At 37.3% G+C, this 25,964-nt stretch overlaps 1 protein-coding gene across 1 annotated transcript in view; it reads left to right on the top strand.

Moving 5' to 3' along the window:
- Positions 1–25,964, top strand: part of LOC124795574 — a 261,713-nt gene that overhangs the window by 178,709 nt on the left and 57,040 nt on the right. The window contains exon 8 of the mRNA XM_047259646.1: positions 8,562–8,825. Coding sequence (XP_047115602.1) covers positions 8,562–8,825 — 264 coding nt within the window. The remainder of the gene's footprint in view (positions 1–8,561; positions 8,826–25,964) is intronic.

The raw sequence follows: 25,964 nt of genomic DNA, 5'->3' as shown, positions 1-25,964 counted from the left end.
GATCTGTGCCCTTTTCCAATCCTTTGGAATGCTACGCTCTTCTAGAGCCCTACAGTACACCGTTGCAAGAAGGGGTGTAGTGTGTAAAATCGAACTGGTATCCCAACAGGTCCAGCAATCTGTGAGAAGATGATGTGTGCTGGAATAGTATGTATGCTAGAACAGTATAATATCTGAACAACAATAGTATCCTTAGCAAATCACAGTTCAAGCTTCAGAAGAGTTACTCAAATGAGAATGCCATTTACATATTCACTCATCAAATTTTACAAGCATTAAATAACTAAGTAGCACCAGCTGGTACTTTCAGTGACTATCTAAGGCATTTGATTGTGTGAATCACAGTATCCTCCTACATAATTTTTCTTAATATGCAAAATTTCAAATGCTGTAGTCCAACCAACATGATATGTAACTTGAAAAATTCTAAAGTCCCTACCAGAAGATTATGACTTTGGTCACTACCAAATGAAAGTATGCTATACATTCTATCTGCAGATTAATACAATGAGAGAGATTTCCAAGTGGAAAGCATATAGAACTGGACTTTTTGCATAACTTATGCTTCTACTGGTGCTACCTCAGTTTATTTGGATACATAGGCACTCCACACATGGAGCCTGAACTAGTGTTTCCCCTAGTATATACTTCTAAACATCATTTTTATTTGTTTGGAATTGCTAAGGGTTTTTAGTGAATTCACATGAGAAAACTAAAATTAGGAGACAGAATAGCAGGCCAACACTTATCTTCAGGAAGTAAAATTTTAAGTACTAACTGCAGGCATGTTTACAAGTAGGGAAGAATCAATATATAAAACAGAATATTCAGAATTACTTGATATTCATATTGATGGAAATCAGCCAAAAGTTATATTTTATGCATTGATCTGAGCTTCATAAGTCTCCCATGAGCCGCGGTTCTGGGTGACTTTCCCAAAATCTACCCCTTTTCCTAGACCTCTTTAGTCCTTTTCCTTCACCCTTCTTTCTTCCCCTTCAACCCTTCTGCCTGAAGAAGGAGCCACTGGCTCCAAAAGCTTGCCAATTACAACCGTCCTCTATGTGTGTGTTCTGCTGTCAGTTGGTGAGTAGAATTTTTATCTATCCAGTTAAATAATTTTGTCATTAATTGATTGTTTTTGTTGTTATAATAAATTTCTTTGTTATACATTATTGTTTTCTATTTTAAGCAAGAAGTATTATGTTTTTGGTCATAACAATTTTTCTGAGGATATTATTTCTGGCATTAAGTGCAAAAATTATTTAAATAAGCCCACACTTGGATAACCCCCAGTCAAACTGTACTCCACCCAAATCCTGTGTTACCAGTGTAAGGGGATGAACAGTGGTTTTTAGAAAAGTATCTGCCCTTTTCATGTAGGGAACAATCTATGATGATCAATGTGGATAAACTAGCACCTGTCATAATCAGTCATTAGTTTACTTTACCCAAGCAGCCTTTAATGGCTACCTGTGCTTGTTAATGTTTAAAATCACTTGTTCCACATACTCAAAGGCTTTCCTTTGTGATGTAGTTTACAGGCATCAGTGTGTGAATGAATGAACACCAATAGATGAGTAAAATGCAGTTCAGGAGTTGAAGACATCATAAAGACTTTTACAAATGAATGAGGACAAGGACACAAAGTATTCTTGCATAGAGACAGGCCGTAAGGATATTATCTGGTGTCAATCCTGCAAGTTAGTATAGGCAACTGTTTAAAAAATTGGGCATACTAGTAACAGCCTCATAATACATTTACTCTCTCAAATGAATTTTGCTGTGAAGACTCAGGCACAATTTGAAAATAATAATAGCATTCATATGACACAAGGAACAAACAATGGAATATCCAGGATGGAATGTGGCAATATTATCAAAAGGATAGTTGCTACTCAGTATGTCGTGGAGATGATGAGTCGCAGATAGGCAACAACAAAAAGACTGTCATAAGATAAGCTTTCATCTCAGGCCCTGTTCGCTGAAAGCTTATTTTGTGACAGTCTCTCTGTTGTTACCTATCTGTGACTCTGCATCTCCACTATATGGTGAGTAGCAGCTATCCCTTTCATAATATTGACACTAGGGACAAAAATACCCTCCATTTAAAAAGAAAGTAGCAAAGTGTGCAGCCATAAAAATATCTGACCACATCCTTTGTGAATTAAATGTGCTGGCAGACAAGGAAAGCTTGAAAAATTTAGTGAAATCATTTCTCCTTGACAACTACTCCTACTCTGTAGATAGATTTCTGAGTAGATAGCATGCAGATTTACGTGGTTGGGTTACAGTTATCAGATTCCATTGTAGATTAAAGTAAAAAATCCCGTTGTGTAAATGGGCAGCATGCAGCCATGTTTTCATAGAGAAAACTTAGCTCATTTGCTAAGAAACGGATAGGACAAACTTGTTAGTGTAATCACTGTAAATGAGGCTACCTTAATTTTATATTTTAATATTGTAACTTATAATTTTTTTAGTGTTATTGAAATCTACCATTTTATTTCAACTCTTACATGATGCATCACTTGAGTCATAATCGTTATCAGTAAGGAGATATTTTTTTTATAAGCTACACTCCTGGAAATGGAAAAAAGAACACATTGACACTGGTGTGTCAGACCCACCATACTTGCTCCGGACACTGCGAGAGGGCTGTACAAGCAATGATCACACGCACGGCACAGCGGACACACCAGGAACCGCGGTGTTGGCCATCGAATGGCGCTAGCTGTGCAGCATTTGTGCACCGCCGCCGTCAGTGTCAGCCAGTTTTCCGTGGCATACGGAGCTCCATCGCAGTCTTTAACACTGGTAGCATGCCGCGACAGCGTGGACGTGAACCGTATGTGCAGTTGACGGACTTTGAGCAGGGCGTATAGTGGGCATGCGGGAGGCCGGGTGGATGTACCGCCGAATTGCTCAACACGTGGGGCTTGAGGTCTCCACAGTACATCGATGTTGTCGCCAGTGGTCGGCGGAAGGTGCACGTGCCCGTCAACCTGGGACCGGACCGCAGCGACGAACGGATGCACGCCAAGACCGTAGGATCCTACGCAGTGCCGTAGGGGACCGCACCGCCACTTCCCAGCAAATTAGGGACACTGTTGCTCCTGGGGTATCGGCGAGGACCATTCGCAACCGTCTCCATGAAGCTGGGCTACGGTCCCGCACACCGTTAGGCCGTCTTCCACTCACGCCCCAACATTGTGCAGCCCGCCTCCAGTGGTGTCGCGACAGGCGTGAATGGAGGGACGAATGGAGACGTGTCGTCTTCAGCGATGAGAGTCGCTTCTGCCTTGGTGCCAATGATGGTCGTATGCGTGTTTGGCGCCGTGCAGGTGAGCGCCACAATCAGGACTGCATACGACCGAGGCACACAGGGCCAACACCCGGCATCATGGTGTGGGGAGCGATCTCCTACACTGGCCGTACACCACTGGTGATCGTCGAGGGGACACTGAACAGTGGACGGTACATCCAAACCGTCATCGAAGCCATCGTTCTGCCATTCCTAGACCGGCAAGGGAACTTGCTGTTCCAACAGGACAATGCACGTCCGCATGTATCCCGTGCCACCCAACGTGCTCTAGAAGGTGTAAGTCAACTACCCTGGCCAGCAAGATCTCCGGATCTGTCCCCCATTGAGCATGTTTGGGACTGGACGAAGCGTCGTCTCACGCGGTCTGCACGTCCAGCACGAACGCTGGTCCAACTGAGGCGCCAGGTGGAAATGGCATGGCAAGCCGTTCCACAGGACTACATCCAGCATCTCTACAATCGTCTCCATGGGAGAATAGCAGCCTGCATTGCTGCGAAACGTGGATATACACTGTACTAGTGCTGACATTGTGCATGCTCTGTTGCCTGTGTCTATGTGCCTGTGGTTCTGTCAGTGTGATCATGTGATGTATCTGACCCCAGGAATGTGTCAATAAAGTTTCCCCTTCCTGGGACAATGAATTCACGGTGTTCTTATTTCAATTTCCAGGAGTGTATATTATTGGAAGCAAATGATGTAAATATATATTACATGCACATATGTTCCACTTTTGTGTTTACTACCTATTGGTATTTTTTTAAAAGAAGGGTAATCAAACCATCCCACTATTTTAAGAGGAACAATAGAGCTTCTATGAGTTTACTGAAACAAGATTTCTGTTAATTTTCAAACCATGTTTCCAATGAATATTAAATACATGAAATAAAAATGCAGAAATAAGCAAAGAATGAAATATGTCAGTTATTACTTATTCTTATTTTCTACACCAAGAGTTTGAGCAGCTTTTTAGTATGGTACATTCAATCATTTGTTCATTCATGCATTATGTTCTGTAAATTGCATCAGGAAATAGATCCTTCATGGACATCAAACAATTCATCACCACCATTCTCTGAGTTTTTACCTTAGATGTGCTGCACAGATACAAGAGATACAACATGATTGTGAGCACTTTCCTGCTATGGTCTCAAACCTTCATTTCATGGTTTTAAAACTACAGCTTGTTGGTAATAATAGCCCAAATGCTTCCACCAAAACTATGGAAATTGCTACAGTTCATTGAAGGTCGTATCTAAGGTCTCAGTTTCACTGATAAATAGTTATAACTATGGCTAGGACTTTTTTGACCTAAAACTCACCATAACATGCAATAAGATATGTTGTTAGACCAAAAATTGATAAAAATATACATAATAACACAAAAATTATGACCTAACAATGTTAAAATGAGATAACATTTCTGTTTTTATGTAAATTAGTAAGTCAGTTTATGGTAACCATTTACTCAAGAATAAAATGTACATGAGAAGCAAGTTGAACTGTAGAATTTGATGTTGTTAGAGGCTTTTTATCAACATCAGAACAGAGATAATCTACTATTTTTTACAGTCTTATTTTTACTTCGATCTCCAATTTGTGAGCAATGAGTCACTGTATATATAAGACATTTAAAATGGACAATATAATTTGAATCTAAATGATTAAGAGAACTTTTCACTCCACAAAAATCATTCAAATTGGTTGCTGTGTATGGATACCCTTCATTTTCTACTAACACCTTTTTCATTTTCTTTGATACTTCTTTTACCACTTTACTACAAATAGCTTCTAATTTACAAACTTCCAGCATGCTGGTGTAGCTGTGGGTCAACAACTTCTGTTAATCACTACAATGGAAAACCAGTCCAAAGTTGCAAATTTTAATTTTCATTCACATGACAACTAGTTTCAGGCTGAGACCTAGTTAGAATGATTTGAAAATGGGTCTTGGCGTGAAACGAATCATTGTGTGAACACACTGTGTGAATAAAAAAAGTAAAATTTGCTGCTTTGGACTGGTTTTTCATTGTACTGAGCTTCTAATTTATCACATTTTTTCCCTTTGTTCTGTCTGCTTTACTAGGTGGCAGTTCTGTCTGCTCCGAAGTAGGAATAAATTCAGAATTTGATTTTATGTACAAAAGTGTGACTGAAATTTCAGTGTTGGACTATTTTTTGGCCAACTGAAGCAGCTACACTGCTATTGAATGAACCAGTTATGCTTTTCATAAAATTTAAGTTCTGGCAGGCAACGATCTAGGACCCCCATCTGGGTGGGTAGGAAATATCTGTATCTAACAATTTAAGTCTACCAAAGCAGGAAAGTTGCTACTCATCATAAAGTGGAGATGCTGAGTCGCGATAGGCACAACAAAATGATTTACACAATTACAGCTTTCAGCCATTAAGGCCTTTGTCAGCAGTAGACACACATACACACAGGCACACACACACTAAAGCAAACACAACTTGCCTTAATGTCCAAAAGCTATAACTGTGTGAATCATTTTGTTGTGCCTATCACAACTCAGCATCTCCACTTTATGGTGAGTAGCAACTTTCCCGCTCTGGTATTGTTACATTCCATCCTGGAGATTTTCCATTGCTTGATTTAGCAATTTAAGTCTGCAACACATGAAGCAGCTTTCAAAAATACCTTTCTGACACACCAAATGTACTATGAATCTCTTCTGCAACTGTTTGTGAGGCGTGAGCTAAACAAGTCATCTGCACAATTTTACTGTTTAATGATTTTAATAAATCAGCGTCTTTCACCATTTAAGGCACAGCATCCATTACAAATAGTAGTTTGTTGGTATATTATCATGCTTAATGCCTTTGGGACATACAGTGCCATAAATGTGTCAAACATTTTACTAACAGTGGAAAAATCAACTTTTTCCAAGTATTCACAGCTTATCAGGAACTTTTCACCTGGACATCTTCTTCCAAAATTCCCACAATGACATTTGCAACATATCTTTCCATAGAGCCTGTGGTTTCATAGATTTATACCCACATTTCTTTATTTGCAACACAATATCTGAATGGCTGCATTGTTTCTTTGTAAATTTGACCCACATAATCCTTTCTTAATGTGGAAAAGTAAGAAAGAGATTTCCCTGTGTGTTTTTCTAAGAATTCATGAAATGTAAATACATAAAACTGCAACCAGTCACTTCTTTGAATAGTTAGTTATTATTCCATGAGCCAGTTTTGAACCTTTTTCAGGTTCATCTTCAGATGGTTCAAAAATTGGTTCATGGAATAATAAATAACTATTCAAAAAAAGTAACTGGTTGCAGTTTCGTGTATTTACATCCAATTAACAGTCACAGGTTCTAAAATATTTGTAATGAATTCATGAAATTTTGGATGGTTCTGTTTACTTAAGGGAATGCCAGCACAAAGAAATGCTTTACAAAGTTCTTCGAAATAAGACTGATGGGATTTCCCTGGAGCATGTGTTGTAGTGTTCTCCATTTTCAATCTGTTACATTCCATATTTGTGTTTCCTGTTGCCACATGCTGCTGAACGTTAAATAACTTCTCTATAGTTGCACTTACACTGCACAATTTACAATAGAGTATTTTAGCACACCAGTCAAAAATATTTTATCACTGTATTAAGACACAGATTCTTGTGATTTTACTGGAATACTTTGTTTCACTGACAGCATTTTTTTCTGAACTATAGTACACATTCTTCAGACTTTAAAAAGACTGAAAACACAATGAGACATTCTTTGCCATTCAGGGTCCACAATAGATTAAGTTACTACCTGAAACATCCTGGCAGATTAAAACTCTGTGCCGGACCAAGACTTGAACTCGGGACCTTTGCCTTTCGCGGGCAAGTGCTCTACTGACTGAGCTACTCAAGCATGACTCACGCCCTGTCCTCACAGCTTTAATTCCGCCAGTACCTCGTCTCCTACCTAACCATTTTCTGGGAAACAAAAAGAGATGGATAATTCTAGAAATGGAATATGAAATAAAGAATTTGCAGGAGAAGAGTTCTCACCTCCTCAAAAGTATATAAATGTAATGAATATGATTATTTACTTAGTAAATGTATTCTTTCAGAGAGAAATGGTCATATATGCGTAAATAGGACTTAACAGATTACAGTAATTCATTTAGTTTTTCCATAACAAGCAGTTGTATGTATTTAAGGAGCACGTCACTCTTACAAAAAATGTGTGTCCTATCATAGAAATCCTAGCCCTAGTTATAGCTCCACATTTGTAATCACCCTCATTTTTAACTGTCTCCTCCGTTTTTACTCACAGGACATCATCATCATCATCATCATCATCATCTGTACATTTTAGAGCACAGATATAAAGATGTTTCTGAGGCAAAATATCAAATCTTAAGTCCCTAAAAGGGCACGCACTAGAGATCTACCAATTTCTTGTTGTATGCTGTCTGATATCATTCAGTACACTGATTTGATTTCAACAGAGCACGGTCAAACATTTTGTTCTAGAAACATAAAAAATTATAGCTTATGTTACCCAGCTTTTACTTCATGTCAAGCCCATTTTTATTTTTAAGAAATGCCATACAATAATTTTTGTTTGTGAGATTTATTGCTTTCCTGTTCATATTTTTGAAGGAACTATAGCCTGAGGGGGCACTGAAGTTCTACAAACTGTGTTATAAGTATTAATTTGATTTTCATTTTCTTTTCAGTAATCTTTTCCCTCAATGTAAATTTGAGCACAGTAATACTGATGTACTTACTATATTCAATCCTTTATTCAGTGGTCTGAGATATCTGTTCCATATGACTCATAGTACCAATTTCAGATATTGTATTCCAACAGCTTTACTCCCATCTGAACTGAGGTTTTGAAACTATTGTATCTTTTTGGTAACCATATACTGAGGGATCCTCATTTCACAGAATTTGTCCCCATTGTTGTTTAAATGTTTATCTTACTGTGGTACTATTTTCAATATTCATTACTTCCATAGTTTTTATTAGATATAGCTTCTTCATTTTAGATAATTTTTCAGTTCTACAATCCTTCTCAAAACCATGTATTTTCCTATAGTTTTATAGGTCACACAAGTGTTTGCTGCAATACAGTATTTTTTTTCAAACTCATCCTTTTTAAAATATTTACTTTTTCTTGGACATATTGTCGCAATTTTATTCCTTCTCACTTTGTCTAATATCTTTGTGAATGCAACAACAGAAACCTTCAGAAATATTTATGTTATCTAGACTGATGGACCCACCTGCAAAGCGAGCAACACTTGAGAGGGATGTACCACTAATACCAGGTGGCAGAGCAACTACAAGTGAGGACCACTTGCCGACGGTTCCCAGGGAACCAGTAGCTAAGCGATCAGCTAGTCTCACTAGAGCTGATGATCAGAATAAGCAAACTCTAGTCATTGATATCACAGGTAAACGTGGGAATCTCAAGGCAATGTCACCTGCTGGGAAGCCTGATGTTCCTGAAAATTTAGGGGATGCTATTAGAAGGTGAGATGTATGATCTACATACATAAACATAAACTACTATAATTAGGTTACATTTATTAATGGTATCCTGATGTGAAAACATGTTGATTTATTGTTTATAAGTAATAAGTACTTCTCAAATGGCGTTAATTGCTCTCCTTCAGTATTTGTTATTAGACCAAAAATTTGCCTAGTCAAACACACTACAATACAGAATATCATAACATTCTGCAATATTTTAATAACCACCATCATCCACAAATATTATTACACTGAGGCAGACAAAATGTATACTATGCTCTCACAGGTTTTCTGAGTGTGATTAATTAAAATGTAAACTAGTTATTCATAGCTCCATCTTTTGCTGTTAGTTCCATCTTTTGCTGTTTCACTTATCGTTTAGATTAAAAATGAAAACGGAAACATTATCTCATTTTATTTCACATTTTTATCATTGTATGGTGTTTCGACCATCAACTGCAGGGAATCCATATGATCTTTTACCATACAAAAATGCCCATACCATGAAAATAATACCTAAGGTAACATATGATTTATTTTGCTTTCAAATGCATCATAGCATCACCACTCTCTCTGAGAAAGTAATGGAACACTTTTTCTCTTATTTCATATTTTCCTGTGCCATTATATGCTGAAGAACCTTGCTTATTCATCCTGTTCCTCTTTTTGATTAAACATTTTTTATTCTTTCTGTACACCTTTTGTACTGTTTCTTCCTTCCTGTGAAATGTTCTAGTGCTCCCCATCAACTGTTCCAGAGGTATAGAAATTGGCACCTATTTTCAAAAAGAGCTGAAGTCTCCTTACCTCAATTCTGTTGAAGAATTTACATACTAGAAAGTGACAGCAAACATCAGAATTAAAAAGACTTCTGCTCTAATTGGACATGATCTGTGGAGAACAAGCCATGATTTCTGTAAATCTTGCATAATAAATATTTTTTGATGCAATATTTACGGAGAATCTGTCATTTCGATGGTACAAAGGATACTAGGGCATTTATGAAATACAGCTTCATACATTTACTATTTTTAAAATAATTTTCATTGTACTCAACACCTATCCCTATCCTTTTAAATCACTGTTGAAAGATGTTTTGAACTGTTCTCTATTGTATGTTGTCTTTTAGGCCTCTTTTCTGCAATCATAGCATTACAAGTAATTTCAGTAACTAAGATGGATTATATCCCATACTACTTATGTCTAGAGTTGGGACATTCACCCTCCTACCTATAGAGTGCTTTGTCTTTGTTCTTTTATTGGTGGTTCTTATTTTATGGAAAAAAGACAAAGCTACATGACACAAGGTCAGCACTGCAGGAATGAATTTTGAGAGTTTTGAAGTTAACTGCAGCTAAATAGCCAGTCCCAAATTTTCACCAATCTGTTGGGACTTTGCAGTGATGGGCGATCAACTGCCTTCAGTGTGAACGGACAACTTCAAGCATCTTTATGACCTGAGACTAGCATTGTTCTACATACATCCTCCTCATGGCAGTTCCTTCAGTGCTGAATATCACATGTTTCAATACTCCACTTGCAGCAAACAATGCTCCCACTTTTTTTTTCTTAACAGGTAGTATTTTTGAACTGCAGTGAATGCACCATCAGCTTCAAGCACGTCTTCCTACTCTGTTACTTATTTGGAATACTGCAGTAAAAAAGTCATTCATGACTGCCAAAATTATATCACTCACACAGAAAGATGAGCAACCTGCAAATATTTCTCCTGAGCATCCACATCTCACTCAAGGAGTGTGGTGCTGACAAATAACAAAGTCTCCCTTCTTCAGTGAGGCCTTATGGAAGTAGATTGCAGATCCAGAGAAGCTCAATGACTCATCATCTACTTGGAAATATGTCAGACACTCATCTTCCTGAAGTAGTTTCTGTACTGCTATGACATTCTCTTCAGTGACTGAGGAAGGAGATCAACCTTACGGATGAATGCCCTCTGTGCTGCAGTTACAAGCCTGACACTCCCTAAGTCAATAGAATATGGAAGAGCAGTATGGATATCTACTCTAAACTCTGAAGACATTTTTTCAAAGCACTGCATCACTATTAGATGTTGATATTAACAATACTGCAAAGATACTCACTAGTCTTCTTTCATCCACTGCAGCATCTCTTGATGCTAACACATCAGTAGATAAATGACAAAACAGGTCTTTTCTGCAGTAGATAGAAACATGCACAGAGGTAGGTGTTGACACACCCACTGGTTTCTTCATTCTGCAAAAATTTTGCAGATACCATAATAAATGTTTGACCATCCAAAATGTGCACCTGACCATGAGAGCAACATTGAGGGATGTTGTACTCCCCAACAAAACAGAGTAAGTCATCACATATTCAAGGTAAACAGAACTGAAAACTAAATATATGCTTTTATAACACTCCAAAACTGTGCCAGGTATTCTAGCATGACACTAACTAACCTGATTTACTTTTTATACATGATTTCATTTCAGGTAAGATATAATGTCTACAGCATAGTCATGCATAGCTTATCACATATTTTAGGCAGACAAAAAACACTACAAATCATTTCAGTAAACACAATCATACAAATGTATCTTTTAAAATAACACAATCTGAACTTTAGTTGTGGCACCAGGACCACCTCGGTATGTAATTGAACCATAGAATATTGCTTGCATTAGTCACTAGTGTCACATTTTATTTATTTACATTTTTTTTGCATGTAGTCTTCAGACTGATGACTTTTACAAATGTCATACATGGGTTGTGTAGTTAATTAATATAAATAACACTTACATATAATAGTGGTCCATATGTTGACCTTAATATTCTAAATATATTATGTGTCACAACTGAGAACATATAACTCAAGAGTTCACTGAATGGATACAAACTCTTACTTACTAGGAAAGCTTTCATCTCCTTGTGGAACAGCTTTGCTTTGCAAGTTTTTACAGTGTGTGGCACTTTGTTGACCATATCTACCCATAAATATAAGGAGTATTATCAGTTATTTTTAAAGTTGTCCTCTGCCTGAAGTAGTTACCCTTACTTCTGGTATCATATTAATGTTTATCACTGCACTTATTTACTGTGTTTTTAATATTCAGAAAAATATAGTAAGTTGGTACAAATATAAGGAATATATTTTTAAAAATTTATATTGGACATATGGTTCATGGCAGAACTCTTTGACCTTAGTCCATACATTAACCTTAGCTTCTGTAATACTAATATCCTATTCAGGTGCAGATCTGCTGCAAAGTACTATAGTTCAATATCATAATTAAAAAGTGTATAAATTGTTTCTTAAGGTTTGACTTGGAACTATTTTTGCCAGTTGGCCTATCACATACAAGCTACTCCTGATTCTCTCACATGCAGAATTAATGTGGTTTACCTAATGAAGATTTTAGTCCAAGTGAACATCAAGATATTTATTGTTATCTGCTTGTACTGATGCAATACCATATATATTGTTTATTTCAACCTCATGAGGGTCAGTTTTTTTAAATACTAATAGCAAGGGTTTACCTGGGGTTTACTGATGTTTGTGTTTAGGTCTTGGTGTACAAAATACATGGTTACTTAAGTAACACCCTTAGAAGCAACTGACTGTAAAGCCTCAAAGTCTTGATCGTAAAATAAGAGGGATATGTCATCACCATTGCTTACTATTTGTGAGATGGAGGGTTGTGTCATATCATTGACTTAACACAAGAAGAGGAAGGGGCCAAGGATTGAACTCTTAGGCACCACCTTGATTACTGTATCCTTAGAAGACTGGAAATCTATGACCGTATTATGTATTCTGTGTAAAAGTTAAGTACACTGCTTGTGATTAGTTAAGAATGAGAATGGTAACTGCATAGAAGACTGTATGATGTCATATGATTTCAATTTTTTAATGAGAAGCCCATGGTTAGACTTAGTCAAAGGCTTTGGAAAGATTTAATAAGATTCCCATGGTCCTAATTTTTTTCATCTAGGAGGATATGCACTTCATGGAGAAATTCAATAACTGCAGCTGTTGTGCAGTATTCTTTTCTACAACCATGCTGTATTTCTGTTTGGAATTTTTTGTAAAATAAGGAGAGCACTGAGAAAGGATAACCATTTGAAAATCTTATTAATGGTGGGGATCAACACTATCAGGCAGTAGTATGAAGCCTTTTTTGTATTTCCCTTCTTATGCACTGCTTTATCTTGCTTATTTTCAGATCACCAGACTAGGGTAAATGTTTTCTCAAATTACAGTTTATGAGGTAGATTAATGGTTTAACTATTTCTTTTGTGCATTTTTAACTGCAACATTTGATATACAATCATCCAGCTGACTGTTTGTTCTTTAGTGTGATAATTCTCTTGCTTATTTCATTTTCCTTAACCTCATCAAATTCAAGTGATGTGATCCGATATCTCTCAGTGCATGTCTATTGTGTGTGTTGGATTTCCTGTTGGTGATATGAAATGTGTATTAAAAAAATTACATAATGATTTTGTGTGTTTTATAATATTACCATCCTGTAAAATAGATAATTGTATGCTATCCCTGGCTGTGAAGGTTTTTCAATACATACTGATCAGTTTCCAGGAGGCCTTGCTTACATTCAAGGACTGTGATACTTCATTACCATGAACCTATTTTATGAGGTTTAAAAGTTTTGCTTTAAAGACTTCTTTAGCTGGGTTACATTTTTGTTAGAAAATATGCAGTCTTGATTTTTACAGGACATCTAAGTCATGAATATTCTAAGTTTAATAAGGTTGGCTGGAAGTCACAGTTTGTTATTTCTTCCACTCTGAGTATGTGTTGGTCCTGTCTTCATTTCTTTAGTTGGGGAGCAGGAGTTGAAGTACCTCAGTAGAATAGTGTAAGACTTATCCCATTTGATATCTGACTCTTCCACATGATAGATGGTATCCCATCTCTCCTAGCTAGTTTAATTTTAAGAGAGTTGATGTTACTGTTATTCAGTCTCATTTCTTTCCCAAAGTTTTGTTATTCTTTTAGGAGCTGATTTTCTGTATTCTATCTGTAGTACAAGGTGGTCTCAGTAATGAAAGCCTACATTACTATCCTTAACAGTGTCTTCAGCAATTTTGTTAATTATTGCATAATCTGTCCTAGAAGAACTAGAAGCTGAGACCCTAGTGTCTATGGAAACTACATTTTTAACAATGTATGAAGTTAATAAGTCTATGAGTTTCATGTTAGCTATTTTGGTGGAGTTTGCATGAGTTTTAAGGTCTCCAAGAACAGTTAAGGTCACTGGGACCAGTCTGCCTAATTATGGTACTGCAACTGATGAGAAAATGATTACATCTGCACAAGAGGGTCTATATAGTCATATTACATTGAACAATGGAAAATCCAGGATGGGATAATGATATTATTATGGAAAGGATAGATTGCTATTCACTATATAGTGGAAATGTTGAGCCATGGACAGGCACAACAAAAAGAATGTGAGTGAGCTGTGTTTGTGTGAATATGTGTGTGTGTGTGTGTGTGTGTGTGTGTGTGTGTGTGTGTGTTTTTTGTCTATTTCAGAAGAAGGCCGTCTGGCCAAAAGCTGACATGTTTAGTAGTCTTTTTGTCATGCTTGTCTGCGACTCAACATCTCTGCTATATGGTAAGTAGCAATCTGTCCTTTTCATAATATTCCTACTACTTTAAGTTTTATTACATTGGCTCCTTGCTCTTTTAGTTGGATTACAATTCCACTCACTTCGCTCTTCACAATGCTGCTCTATAAGTGCAAGTTCCTTAAACTGAATATGTCCATTGACAAAGACTGCCACACCATTGCCTTACAGTGTTTTCTACAATAACTGTTTGCCAATACAAAACCATCTAGCTTGTAGTATCTAATTTCATTACGTTTTAGACCATGTTTGGTTAATACTAACAAATGGGGCAAGTACACATTTACAAACATTTGCAGTATATTGAGTTTATTTTGGGATACTGCACATTCAGATGCACCATCACAAGTGGTGTCTGGGTTTCTTCTCATTTTATATGTCTTTGGAAGTTGCAGTATTCTGTGAGAGGAGAGCCAAGATTATCTTCACTGTTGTACTTACCTTTCATGTGTGTGATTAGTTTAGGTGCCCAGGAATCGCACAAATCTAGTTTGTCTGGTTGATCACTGCTGTAATTATTTCTTTTCTGAAACAGCTTCATGAATATGTGCTAGGGCTTTTGGTTTGCTCCTGTTGCTGACTAGGGCACAGAGAAATTTTATTTCACTCACTGATCATAATTTTCACTTCCTGTTTACATGTAGACCAGGCTGAGTGTGTTCATCCCAGTTCATTTTGCTAACATCTATTGAGTTTACATAGCTAAATTTTTGATATTTTTGTGGCACTGAATTATGGATCTCTATTTCCATATTACCACAAGACCACTCTAGAGGGTCATACCATGCAGATAAATTTATTACGACATTGATGTTGTGCCAATAACTCCCTGTAACTTCTCAGTGCTGACTTGCTTTTGTTTCTGTATAGTCATTGACACCACCTATAATCATAATACAATCATCTTTGTTTAGTTCATTTCTATGGTTAAGTTTTTGACCACAGAACTGAATGTAGCTCCAGGTTTGATATTAGCAAACACAGAATGATCAGCATTCATATTTTCACATAAGGAAACGGAGTAACTTTTTCTGTAGCTATCAGGCTGAATTAGGAGGTTTTTTGTTTTCCTTGCCACTTAAACATTTCTGTTCAGAGCTTTGTAGGCTGTCTTATTGTATATTGTTTTGCCTGTGCTGGTACTTGTTTTGTAGTATGGATCTTGGGATAGATACTTAGATAACACATGTGAAGGACTGGGACTTACATGCTCTGCTTGCTTGTGCAATTTCTACATTAAGCCACGCTTCTGCTGTGAAAAATGGATGCTTTTAGCTTCACTGCCGCATGCATGTTGTCATCCTTTGTATAATAATGAAAGTAAATTTTTTCTTCAAGGTTCAAGCTCAAAGTGACAAGAAGCAAAGCTCATTTATTGGCTAATGATGTAACATATGGCATCTTCATTAATGATTTCAAGGGAGAAAGTCCACCAATTCTGCTATCACTAGTGTATAAGAAAAAACAGATTAGGATGCATATGATCCATATAGGCAGTCACTTTTTCCTCATACAGGAAGTGAGTGGTATAGAACAGAAATTTTGCTAAGAATAGTATGAAGTATTCTTTGAAACATACTGTATGGTGTCTTGCAAAGAATGTTTGTAGATGTAATGAGCTCTCAGTTGGTATGGAATCAGCAAATAGATTAACATATGCTTGTTATAGAATTAGAATTCTGATTTTCAAATTATTGCACAAAGTGTAAGACTTGGCCAGCATTTTAAAAGTTCCTTGACCAAAGAATTTTGGAAACTATTGGTGTAACATACTATTATTGCATTAGTTTTAAAACATGCTTGTGGAGTTGCACAATGACAGACTGTTAGATATGTTGTAAAGCAGTATAGTGGTATCTATGTGTCAATGATTCTTGCATGTAGTTTGCACTGTTTTATGTAGCAGTGGATAGTTGGGTAAAGATAAGAATATATGTCCAAGTAGACCAGATTATATCACTATCTCTTCTTTAAGGAAGTCAGTGAGTAGTATTCAACACAGCTTAGTATCACAATCCTCTCATACATGCCCAAGGTTGTCATTGTTAATGGATAATACCCTTCTGTTAAAATGCAGTATACAGGGAATAGGCAAAATAATGTGAACACCTGTACTTACTTGGAATGGCTTATTAATAAGGGGTTGAAGCCCATTTGCCTGTAATACAGCTGCAATTCTTCTTGGAATACTGGCCTGTTATTACTGTATAGTCTCCAGTGGAATGTTATGCCACTCTTCGATCAGAACCTCTTCTAACTCTTGTAGTGACGACGGAGGCAGAAATCTGCTCCGGAGTCTGCCCTCCAATACCACCCAAAATGGTTTGATAATGTTAAAGTCCGGGGACTGTGCTGGCCAGGGAAGATGCTGCAGTTTAGTTGCATGCTCCTCATAACATGATTGTACTGTTCCTGATCATCTAAAATGTTGACATAATCGTTGGCAGTAACATGGCCTTTGAGAGTAATGATGGGATCAGCAGAATACCATGGTATTGCTGCCCACTCCATCACACTTCCACCTCCACAATTAACCATTGGAATCAAGCAATCAGGATTGTAGGCTTCTTTTGGCGTTCTCCAGACGTAAACGCGGCCTGATGTTGGAAATAATGAAAATGTTGACTCGTCAGACCATATGACATGCTTCCAGTGATCAGCTGTCCTGGATTTATGCTTCTAAAACCATGTTGTCATTACTGATGGTTTCAGTATAGCAACTCATCCATGAATATTCGCTCTATGGAGTTCTTGGCAGACAGTGTTGATAGATACAGAGTTTCAGAGATGGCTATTGATCTCTGCAGTCACTTTAGGTGCCGTAGTTTTGTGTTGTTTTTACACAATTTGTGTTAGCATATGACAATCTCTTGATTTAGCTTTGATTTGCACCCACTATTATGTTTACACGATGATGTCTTTCCATGTTTTGTGTTGGTTGTCATGACTGTTGAAACAGTTGCTCTTGAAACATTCAGTAATTTGGCTGTCTTGGTTACTGATGCTCCAGCTAATCAGGCATCCAAGATCTTCCCTCTTTGGTCTTCCATTGCTCATCGACCTCAGCCTCTGAATGCAAATATAAAGTGTGTACTACTCGTAAACAACCTGCAGTGATACCTAGTCCGTGCCAAACATGCACAGTCAAGCGCAACCCGTGCCTTACCTGCATTGTTGATCATCAAACACGACCATTCTATTACTAGCAGTGTTCACATTATTTTGCCTACCCCCCGTATGTTCCAGAGCATGTAAATACAGTGGAACATTGTGAACTCTGTATATACTTTTGCTGATAATACAGCCATATGATCCTGATAAGAGGTTTTGCTCATATTGTGGAGTTAATTTTCAGTGTTTGCATCTGTCATTAAAAATGTCTGTTATTGACAGTTATTGCCCTTAAACCCAATGTATTTCTGTTGAGGAATTTAAAAGTGTCCCTAATTTAGAAGTCTCCATTAGGTGAAATATTGTCTATAGTAATATGAAACAATCAAATCCTGCCAAAAATTATCCTTAATGCTTTCTTTGTGCTCCAAACAAATCCTTGTATGATGAAAGTGCATAAGTAGCAAATTTGTCAGATTAGATTGGCCATGTTGCTGAGGCATCAGCTCTGGCACACAAACCAGTTCATCTATGATTAGGCAAGTGCCAAAACTGTTCATGTAGCCAATTCTCAAAAATTAATAGTTTCTGGTGAAAGTTTCAATCCAAATTTTATGTCACCAACAAAGAAAATCAACAGTTCACTGGTGTCTATGTTGAAAAACAGCAAAATTTTACAATATATATCTGTCATAGATCCATCATTAATAAATAATTATCAGTTCTGTATTTACAGAGTGGTGCAAAGATAAACAGTAAGTTCATCCTGCATTTTCAGAGTAGGTTTAGAGTTATCATTTCTTGCAGGTGTGTGGTTTTCTCTGAGCTACTGTATCTTCTATTCTGTTACACCCTATTGATAGAAATCTGTGCCTGTAACAGTAACTTACCATGAAGTTGATTCAGAATTCTATAGCTTCCAATTTAGGGAAGATACTGTACCAAGAAAACATTATACAGAAATACTTGCTTCAACTTGCCTGAAGATAAGAAAGGCATGTTTGTAACATCATTTCAGAAAATGATATTTGAAGGCAGCTGTCACTATGGTTCATGGTATTAGTAACAAGAGACACGAGGCAAGATACTTATTCTTATTATTATTATGTTGTCATTTCAGCCTTTTACAGATCACTTTACTTGAATCACATCTCATTTACTTTGCTCCTTGAATTTAACTTTGCAGCTTTTTAATTTTAGATTTTCTTGTAAAACAAAATGCTCTTGGTGTTTATTGTTGTATGGAATGTATTTCTGGATATATACCTGTTTTATCCTTACTTCTTTCATATCATTTCTACCTCAATAAACCACACATTCTTGGCTTTTTTGTTGAGAAAGTATTTGAAGAAATGATTAATCAACTTTGTAGGACTCATACAGGCAATGTGCCAATAGAAAACAAATATCTTCCTAAGAATAGTGTCTGATCTTTTTTATATGTGCGTCAATATCATCTTGTGTCACTTCCTACAGTCAACATTTTCTTCAACTGGACATATTATTTTCCTTAAGATCTGTCTTGCTCTTATTTCTAATTTCTCCCACAAGTCCAACCCCTCATCCAAGTCATGGGAGATAAACAACAGCACGAAATAGGGAATTGCCTGTAGGAGTGAGGTTCAGTGGGAACTGTGTGTGCCCTGGGACCGCTACGGTAGCTGTGAAGGTCCTACAGGAACCTTGAAAAGTAACGTCCAATGGGGCTCTGGTGAAGCTGTGATAGGTCCAGCAAGCCAGTAGTGGATTATGATTTCTGCTTTCAAAAATAGAATGGACCTCAGAAAGGATGGATTTAATCGACGATGAACTGGCTATAAACCAGGAATAAGTTTTGGAACATTAAATATACAAACATTGACTGGAAAGGTGGAGGAGATGGTAGACATGATGGAAAGGAGGAAGTTAGACCTACTTAGAGACAATACAGGTGTATGAACCACAGGTGGTTTGGACTTCTGAGCAGAAGCAAGAGTTTGAAGAGGAAATGCAGAAGCAGATGGGAAGGAAGAATGTGATAGTAATGGGGGATTTAAATGCACACGTTGGAAGAGAAAGAAAGACGAGGCTGCTAAAGTGTGCTTTGGACCAGAGGGTTAGGGCTGCCGAAATGAGGAAGGTTTTCTCAAAGTAATGGTTTGGTGGTTAGGAATTCTTGGTTCAGGAAAAGAGAAAGCAACAAGGTTACCTGGTACAGTCAAGACTTAAAGAGGAAATCGATAGTTGACTACTTCCTGTACAGTAGTGAGATGAATAGGAATATCATTGACATTAAGGTAATACCATGAGAGGCCTTGGATAGTGACCAACGTTTGTTGGTAATGAACCTGAGAGGGACAGAAAACCAGGAACGATGTGTAAGGGTATGGAAGCTGAAGGAGGAAGAAAGCATGCTACAGTACCTACAAGTAGTAAAGGAAAGCATCCCAAAGGATGAACCAAAAAACAGTAGAAGAGGAATGGGGTAGATTCAAGGTAACATCAGTAAGTGCAGTGGCAGCAATATGTGGGAGGACAAGCAACAAAAAGAGACAGAAAGAAATACCCTGGTGAAATGATAAAACAATGGATGTACTACAGAATAAGAATAGAGCCTTTAGGGTATGGTTCCAGAAGAGAACAGTAGAGACAATAGAAGAGTATCAAGCAAGAAAGAAAGAAGCAAAAAGAGTGATGGCAGAGGAGAGAAGAAAGTGGATGGAACGGTGGACCAGAATGATGGAGGAGGATAGTGAAGGTACAAAAAAGGTGTTATATGGGATGATTAAAAGTAAGAGGAAGAATGGTACGACAGATTTTTTCTGAATGATGCACAAAAGTGGCCAAGATGTAGAGAATAAGGAGGAACTCAACAATATGTGGAAGGAGTGTTTTGAAGAACTCCTGAATCCGAACGGAGGTCTGGATGAGGAGGAACAAGCCAAGGAGAAAAAAGAAGAAGAACAGCAAATGGAAAAAGACTTATGTGGGGAGAAGTGGAAGAGGCATTGGGCAAGATGAATGGAGGGAAGTCACCAGGTCTGGATGAGCTAAGTGTAGAGATGGTGAGAGCATCAGAAGAGGTGGGGAAACAATGGCTATATCGAGTAATGAAAGTTGTGTGGAGACAGCGGATGATCCCAGAAGACTGGAAGAAGGGAATAATTGTCCCAATCATTAAAAAGGGAAATAGAAAAGAGTGCAAGAACTATGAGGGGATAACGCTGATGAGTCATTGTACAAAGATTTTTGAAAAAAATTTTGAGAGCATGAATTTGGACAAAATTAGGAGGAACAAAAGAAGAGCAACATGGCTTCACAACAGGAATGTCCACAGTGGATCTAATTTTTGCTGTTAGACAACTGCAGGAACAGCATCACAAATATGGAATTGATCTACTAATGATCTTCCTGGACACTGAAAAAGCATATGATAGTGTACATAGAACCAAAGTGTGGAAAGCTCTGGAGAACAGAGGAGTAGCAAAACAGATCATGTGGAGGATAAGGGAAATGTACCATGGAAGTGTGAGCTATGTGAAAGTGGGAGGAGAGAGATCAGCTTGGATTGAACAGAAGAATGACTTGAGGCAGGGAAGAGCATGTTCACCACTGCTCTTCATTGTAGTGATGGATGATATAATGAATACAGTAGCACAAGTAACTGGTGATGGAAAGATGAAAGATATGGTGTTTGCAGATGATCTGACGAATCGGGGGAATAAGGAGGGGGAAGTAAAAGATCAGTTGGATGTATAGAAATGAACAGTACAAGAATATGGGATGAAATTTAGTATAAGTAAGAGTGAAATGACTATCACAACAAGAATGAAGAAGAGAGTAACGACTGGAATAACAATTGGTGGGGAACAATTGAGAAGAGTGGAGAGTTTCAAGTAACTAGGAAGCCTGATTCAGGAAGATGGAAAAAATGACAGAGAAATAAACGAGTGGGGGAGAAAAGCAGAAACATTTTGGAAGAGTGTCAGTAGCCTAATATGGAGCAAGGATGTACCTCAAATCAGTAAAAAGGTTATATACTGGTCATACTATGTCCCGATCCTGACATATGCATCCGAAACCTGGGTTATGAAAGGAAGACAGAAAAGCAAAGTACAAGCTAGAGAGACAAAATTCTTGAGGAACAGTATTGGAGTAAAAGGATCAGAGAGTTAATGAAGGTGGAACCATTACAGGAGAAGATAGACAAATCAAGGCTGAGATGATGTGGGCATGTTAAGCAAATGGAGGAGAAGAGGATACCCAGGAGGATACATGAGATGAAAGTGGAAGAAAAGAGACGAAGAGTAAGACCGAGAGACAGATGGCTGAAAGGAGTGGATGAATGTGTCCAGAAGAAAGGAGAAGACTGGACCAAGGTGAAGATGGAGAGATGGTGGCAAGACAAAAGACGATGAAGAGGCTTATGTTCCAAACAGACCCGGCCAGAGGCTGGAAACTGTCCAAGATGATGATGATGATCTTCTCTATGCATGACAATACTTTCTACAGTGTATAAGCATACAGATAATATTACTGTGCACTAATGTCATATCTTGATGTTAGTGGATGCTGTTTTTCTTTTAGACATCTGTGCTTAGTTGATATGCTTTTTTCAAGGTGTGGTACTGTATCCACTCTCCTAGGTATTAATTTATCCTTGTAGATATCTTTTATAGTTTGATATTCCATTTCTGTGAAAGTTTCAGTGTTTTCAATGTTGTTATATATATGTGTAGTAATAATCTTTGAAGGTTGTCACCTGTCATTATAGAAAATTCTTTGGTTAGTCCATGGTTGTGTTTGTTGTGCTTTGGTTGTTTTGATGTGCTCATCTGAGACTGTCATACTTCCATGGTTTAAAATAAATCTTTTGTTTTAAAATGGCATTTGGTGTTTTATCAATGTGGTAGTAGATCTGCATGGTTGGTGAAGTTTTGAAGAAGTGTGGCCATAGTACTGTAGCTGATTTTGACAAGAACTTAGTGTTATAGAAGAGTACAAGACAAGACAATGACTGATGAAAGCCAGTAAATTGAAAAACTCAGTGGCAAAGAAACTGACAAACCTGCAGAATTATAATGCAAACTGTTTTAGATATGATGAAATCTTTGACATTTGAATTGTGTGCTGATTAAGTCAAAAGAAAGTGCACAAAATTATGAAACCTCTCTTGCTAAATGGACCAAGGCCAATGCAAAGGCAAGGAAATGCCTAATTCTGTCACTTGACACTGAGCCTTTACATCATGCCAGGGAATCGAGAACTGGCAAAAAATTTGGGATAAGCTGTGTAAGATCTATGGTGATCCCTTACATGAAAACAGTGAACTGCTTAGACATAAATTTCATGCATCCTGTGGGAAGCATCTGGTGATATACAAGTTCATCTAACCAAATTTGATGATACAGAAACTAAACTTTCTTTGGTAATCAAGCTGATCACTGGCACAATTTACCTGTTGAAGAGAAAACATGGAATAAGTTACAAAAATTGTGTTTAAATTAGGAGTTGAGAGCAACAGATCATGAAGTGTTGCCACAGCAATGATGTCAAAAAAGAAGGTTAACGAACACCAAGTGCAACTGAACTTAATATGAAGTTTCTGCATTTAGAATGTCTCATTATAAAAGGAATAAAGATAGAAAATACTTTTCATGTAGGGAAGTGGGTTACACATCAAAACAATGTAAAAATTGGTTTGTCTTGTTTTAATTATAACAAAAAGGGCCTATGAACAAATGTACTAGTGTAGACATGACTGTGCTACATTGCCAACAAATATAATATCATTGGAACTTCAAAAAACTGTAGCCCTACAGATATTTCAAAAATTAAGAAGAAAGTTTTAATGATGAGATGCATGACAGTGGCACAACAAATCATTTAACAAAGTAATGTGTTTGGTGCACTACATAAGAGTCAATTACAACTCCAAGGAAGATGGATAGTCATAAAAATGGTGGCATTTGGTACAGGTCAAATAGATGTACAGGAATTAAATGGACAGAAATGGACTGAGCAAAATTTTGAAGATGTTTCATTTCACCCAGATGGATCATGTAAACTTATTTCTTTTAAGAAATCTGCAAAGGAATAAATCTAGCAATTGAAATTTATGGCAAATCATAGTTATTTTTCAAAAACAATACTGCAGTTGCTGTTGTCACAACCAATGGTGAAAGTGGTCTATCATTTGGCTGTGAAGATTGTTCACCACAACAGTCTTGTGTTGTTGATGAAACTGATGGTATCTTACAGAGATGGCGTGAGAAAATGAGTCATCAAATTAATGCTGTGTGCAGAAATTTTTGAAGTATTGTAGCATAGAAGCAATTGGGTCAATGGAGGCATCCGATTCCACCCATTTCCTATGACCCATGACTTAAGGGTGTTGTGGTGTGTGACATCATTATAGCGTGGAGTTTGAGTTGGTTGTGTTTGCAGATGTCGTCTTGTGTTTGATGGCGTCCTCTCTCTCTCTCTCTCTCTCTCTCTCTCTCTCTCTCTCTGTGTGTGTGTGTGTGTGTGTGTGTGTGTGTGTGTGTGTGTGCATGTGTGTGTGTGTGTGTGTGTGTGTGTGTGTGTGTGTGTGTGTGTGTTTGGGATGACAGGCCGAAATTTGTTGGTGGTAAGTAATTTTTTTTTTTTGGTCTATTTTTCTTGAGTTGTAATGTTTTGTGTATTGAATGTGTTTTAATTTATGTAAGGCTGTTTGAGTTTTTAATTTTTGAGGTGTTTTGGTTTTGTTTCTAGCAGTTGCAGGTGAAGGTTTTTTCATATCAGTAGTTGTAGTTGACCTATATAGATCAAGGGAAATGACTGATTCAGATTTTCGTATTTTTATATGTAGGTATAGGTGTTTTGGTACCATCAGTTGTGGTCAAGGGAAATGTCTGATTCCAATTCCCACAGTTTTTGCTTTAGGTGTTGGTGTTTTGGTATTGTCAGCTGCTGTTGACCTATAAGGTCAAGGGAAGTGTCTGATTCCCATAATTTTTTTTTTGTAATTTTTTTTGTTCATCTTGTGTGTTTTGGGATCGTGTGGTTCCCCTCCCTTCCCCGTGGTTGTCCTGTTAGTTTGATTGTATTTTTGGACGGGGATGTTATTGTCTTATTTATATGCATTTTCGTGTTTGTTGCCGTGTGTATGTAGTGATATCATAGGCACCATATTAGAGATGCTTAGAATAGCCATTTCCGCCATACTGATGATGTCATGGGTCAAAGCAGATGGGTGGAATCGGACACTTCCGTATTACCAAGCAATTGTTAGCAGCTTTTGTGATGGATGCATTGTGGTAAATATTGTTGGCTGGTTTTTAGTGAAGTAGTACGGAAACCCACTAAACCTGGAGAATTAGTTTGTACAGATGTTTGCAGACCAATGGAAGAAAATAATATGCAGTGTCAGTGATATTTTGTTGTTTTTAAGGATGACTTTTCCAGTTTCAGGGAAACACATTATATCAAAGAAAAGTCACCACTCTTTATTAAAGTGACAGAGTCAAGCTGAAATTACTAGAGAAGAATTATGTACTGATGGCAGAAAGGGGTTCTGTAGTAAAAATGTGTATAATTTTGCTGACTCAACTAGGCTGAAACATTTAATTATTGCACCATATACTCCTGAGCAGAATGGAGATGCTGAATAGGAAAGTAGGATGCAATGTGTGATGACGCTTTCTTCACCCTGCTTTGCTGGATACCTACAAAAAGCATTGTGGAATGAGGCAATTTTGGTTGTAATATACATTTTGGATCAAACCGGCCCCATGAAAATTAAAGGTAAAAACCCACTTGAGATATTTCTGAAGAAGGAAGCTCATATGCTTTCAGAGTGAAATGCTGTGCTGGGATTCCCAAGCAAAAATGGAAGAAGTTTGATGCTAAATCTTCAAAAGCATGTGTGGTTGTTTATGATGATTGTGGTTACCACTTTGAAACTGAACATGAAAATGTAGATGTTGAAGAGGATGCTTGCTGGGACTATATGAACCAATATGTAGTTATAAGTGGCAAAAGAAGGAACAACCATTTGTATGACAGTGAGGATCAAGGCGAGAGCAACTAAGAAACAAGAAATTAAGACAAAGCAGCCACAACAGACATGAGCTGGCAAATTTGAAGAATCCATCATGATACTGTGACTATTCAGTCCATCAACCATGACTGATGCTTCTTTGTGAAACACCAAATAATTATAAGGAAGTAGTGCAGTCCAAAAATTCTAATGAAAGGAAGAAAGCAATGGAGGAGGAAGTGAATTCTCTGAGTTAAAATTTGGAGACCAGTTGCAAAGCTAAAACTAAGAAGGTGATTGAGAATTGATGTTTTCTTTCTACAAAATTAAAAACCGTCAATGAAATTGTTAAATATAAGACCTGATTTGTAGCAAAAGGATATACTCAACAT

The sequence above is a fragment of the Schistocerca piceifrons genome, chromosome 4, assembly GCF_021461385.2.
Source record: "Schistocerca piceifrons isolate TAMUIC-IGC-003096 chromosome 4, iqSchPice1.1, whole genome shotgun sequence".
Classification (NCBI taxonomy): Eukaryota; Metazoa; Arthropoda; class Insecta; order Orthoptera; family Acrididae; genus Schistocerca; species Schistocerca piceifrons.
This window is presented reverse-complemented; position numbering and strand designations above follow the sequence as displayed.